The 2,468-nt window shown below is 37.2% G+C and overlaps 1 protein-coding gene across 3 annotated transcripts in view; it reads left to right on the top strand.

Moving 5' to 3' along the window:
• Positions 1 to 1,251: 1,251 nt before the first annotated feature.
• Positions 1,252 to 2,468, top strand: part of LOC112142213 (solute carrier family 22 member 5) — an 11,558-nt gene continuing 10,341 nt past the window's right edge. The window contains exons 1-3 of one of the 3 annotated variants that reach the window (XM_036215248.1): positions 1,252 to 1,413; positions 1,531 to 1,971; positions 2,163 to 2,266. In XM_036215248.1, the coding sequence (XP_036071141.1) occupies positions 1,543 to 1,971; positions 2,163 to 2,266 (533 nt within the window). In that variant the 5' untranslated portion in view covers positions 1,252 to 1,413; positions 1,531 to 1,542. Of the gene's footprint in view, positions 1,972 to 2,162; positions 2,267 to 2,468 lie in introns of all 3 variants that reach the window. The other 2 variants (XM_036215247.1, XM_024265463.2) reach the window with 2 other exon arrangements.

Raw genomic sequence — 2,468 nt, 5'->3', positions numbered from 1 at the left:
GCAGTGATTAAAAAAGAAAAATAAATTAATAAGCACAATTTAAAAAAACAACTTATTTTATCGATTGTGATTAATTTACCAAACCAAAATTAAACCAGAGTTAACAAAATGACCCTTGCCCCATTTTTCAGATCATAAACCACATTAGAAATTCCTTGATTTATTAAAAAAAAAACCCTCCTCAAGAATGAATCTTGTTATCTTAAATGAAATCCAATTGATTTTCTGAGGTAAATGGTGCTCCAAAAATCTGTTGTTTTAGTCAGACTTTAGGAAAACTATGAAGCCATGTTGCTTAATGGACTGTCAGAGCATTGTGGGTACTGTAGTCAGAAGCCTGGTGGATCAATGGAAACTTTGCTTCAATTGTTTATGAATTAAATAAATATATTATTTTAAATAATTGTAGTGATTTATTCCATGAAGAGTCATGGTTTAATGTAACGTTTTTTATGTTTAATTTTTCAACTTTTAGTTGGAAAAGGCTATACATATATTTTTTTTCATTTAAAAGGTATGTTTGTTCACCTTTATTGTTTGTTTTCTTCAACATTTCAAGGTTTTTTATTTGCCATGTATGCAACAACGTACATTGAAGCATATTGGAATTCTTGTGCTGAGCTCTCAGAGTCACTGTTTGGGTTAAAGAATAGAGTTTCTGTACAAGTTTAATAGAGATTACGAAATATTCAAAGGTATATACATGAATTGAACAAAGCCAGGTGGTTAGTAGAGTTTACACGTTGGTTTTAATTAAGAATAGAATATGAGTAAAATATAAAGAATAAATTAAAAATAAATAAAAAATATTAAAAATAAAATAAATTAAAGATTAAGGATCTAAGAACCTAAAAGATTCTAGGGCCTCAATGGTCGACAGCTCTGGTGTCTAACAATAATTTCACATAGTTTCTAATTTCAATTAAAAACTGGCTTTTGTGGATATGAAATTTTGCTAGAATTATAAATAGATTAATTATATAATACTGTTTTATTGGTGTTTTGGAAATCAAAGAACACAAATAAAACGTCACCAAGAATGCTTTTTCGTATGAAAACACATAATTCCTTCCAGAAAGTGGTAGAATAAAGACAATTCCAAAATAAATGACAGCATACATGTATAAAAAATGTGTATAAAATGTTTGAAGTGTTAATTTCAGGAACAGTGGGAATTTTAAACTCCAAAGCAAGCAAAGCATGAAACAATTGGGACAAAGCTGAACTGAGGACAGCTGTGGATAATTATCAAATGAAACCAGGTGAGAATGTGACAAAACCAGAAAACAGAACACGACCCAAGAAAATATAACTGATCCGAAACAAACCAAATGGCACACAATCCTCCCAGTTAATCATTAAAGGAAAGATTTTACATCCACGGCCAGATTTTCCCTTTAAGTATCCTTAAAGGTTAGTTCAGAAAAAAGAACAAGTATTTCTGTGGGTGGTGATTAAGTGGGATGGTTTTATAGGTAAAACAAAACCAGCTCTTAAGAAAAGCCCAAATGTGAACTCCTTCATTTCCAGCTCTGCCCAAACATGCGCGCAGACGCTGCAGACGCTGCAGCCGCAGGCGCGCAGACCGACTGCTTCGAGGACTCCACCGCGTTCCTGGGGGAATGGGGCCGCTTTCAGAAGCAGGTGTTCTTCGCCCTCTGCCTCAGCACGGTCCCCAACGGATTCATCGTCATGAGCATCGTCTTCCTGGCCGACACGCCGCCTCACCACTGCCTCGTCCCCGCGCACCTCAACCTGTCGGCCGAGTGGAGGAACGCCAGCATCCCGCTGGAGGACGGCGCGGGCGCGCGCTCCAGGTGCTCCAGGTACAGACTGGAGGACTTGCTGAGGTTCTCGGAGGGAAACCTGCTGCCCGGGGTTGACGTCAATCTGTCTACAGTCCCCACTGAGGCATGCTTGGACGGATGGGAGTATGACCACAGTGTCTACACGTCTACCATCGTTTCTGAGGTGTGTTTTCTCAAAGCAGAGGCTGAGGGTCTCAAACTATGATCAATGTTGAGTCTAAAGCACCAAATATACATATATATTTTTAAATGTATCTGATAATTCATTTTTTAATATTCAGGATTTGGTATTTTATTTGGGCTGTTTTTGTATTAGTTTATTGACTTTAAAAATCCCATCTTCATGTCTTTCAGTGGGATCTGGTGTGTGACAACAGCTGGAGGAATCCAATGACTTCTTCTGTCTTCTTCTGTGGTGTTCTCACAGGCTCTTTCCTCTCAGGACAGCTGTCTGACAGGTCATATGCAGAAGTGGAAAAGTTTTGATACTATTTTACCAAAAGAGCCTTAGAAAAGCTGGAGTAGGCTGACATTAGTGAGGGCACGTGAGAGTATAAAGAGATTGTAAAATAATTCAACTTATTTATAATCTTTAGTGCGGTGCTTCTTAATCTCGCCATGGTGCACAATGACCTGAATGCTTTTTTTTTTTTTTTTTTT

The sequence above is a fragment of the Oryzias melastigma genome, linkage group LG14, assembly GCF_002922805.2.
Source record: "Oryzias melastigma strain HK-1 linkage group LG14, ASM292280v2, whole genome shotgun sequence".
Classification (NCBI taxonomy): Eukaryota; Metazoa; Chordata; class Actinopteri; order Beloniformes; family Adrianichthyidae; genus Oryzias; species Oryzias melastigma.
Note: the sequence above shows the minus strand (reverse complement) of the source record. Positions and strands in the feature narration are given on the sequence as shown.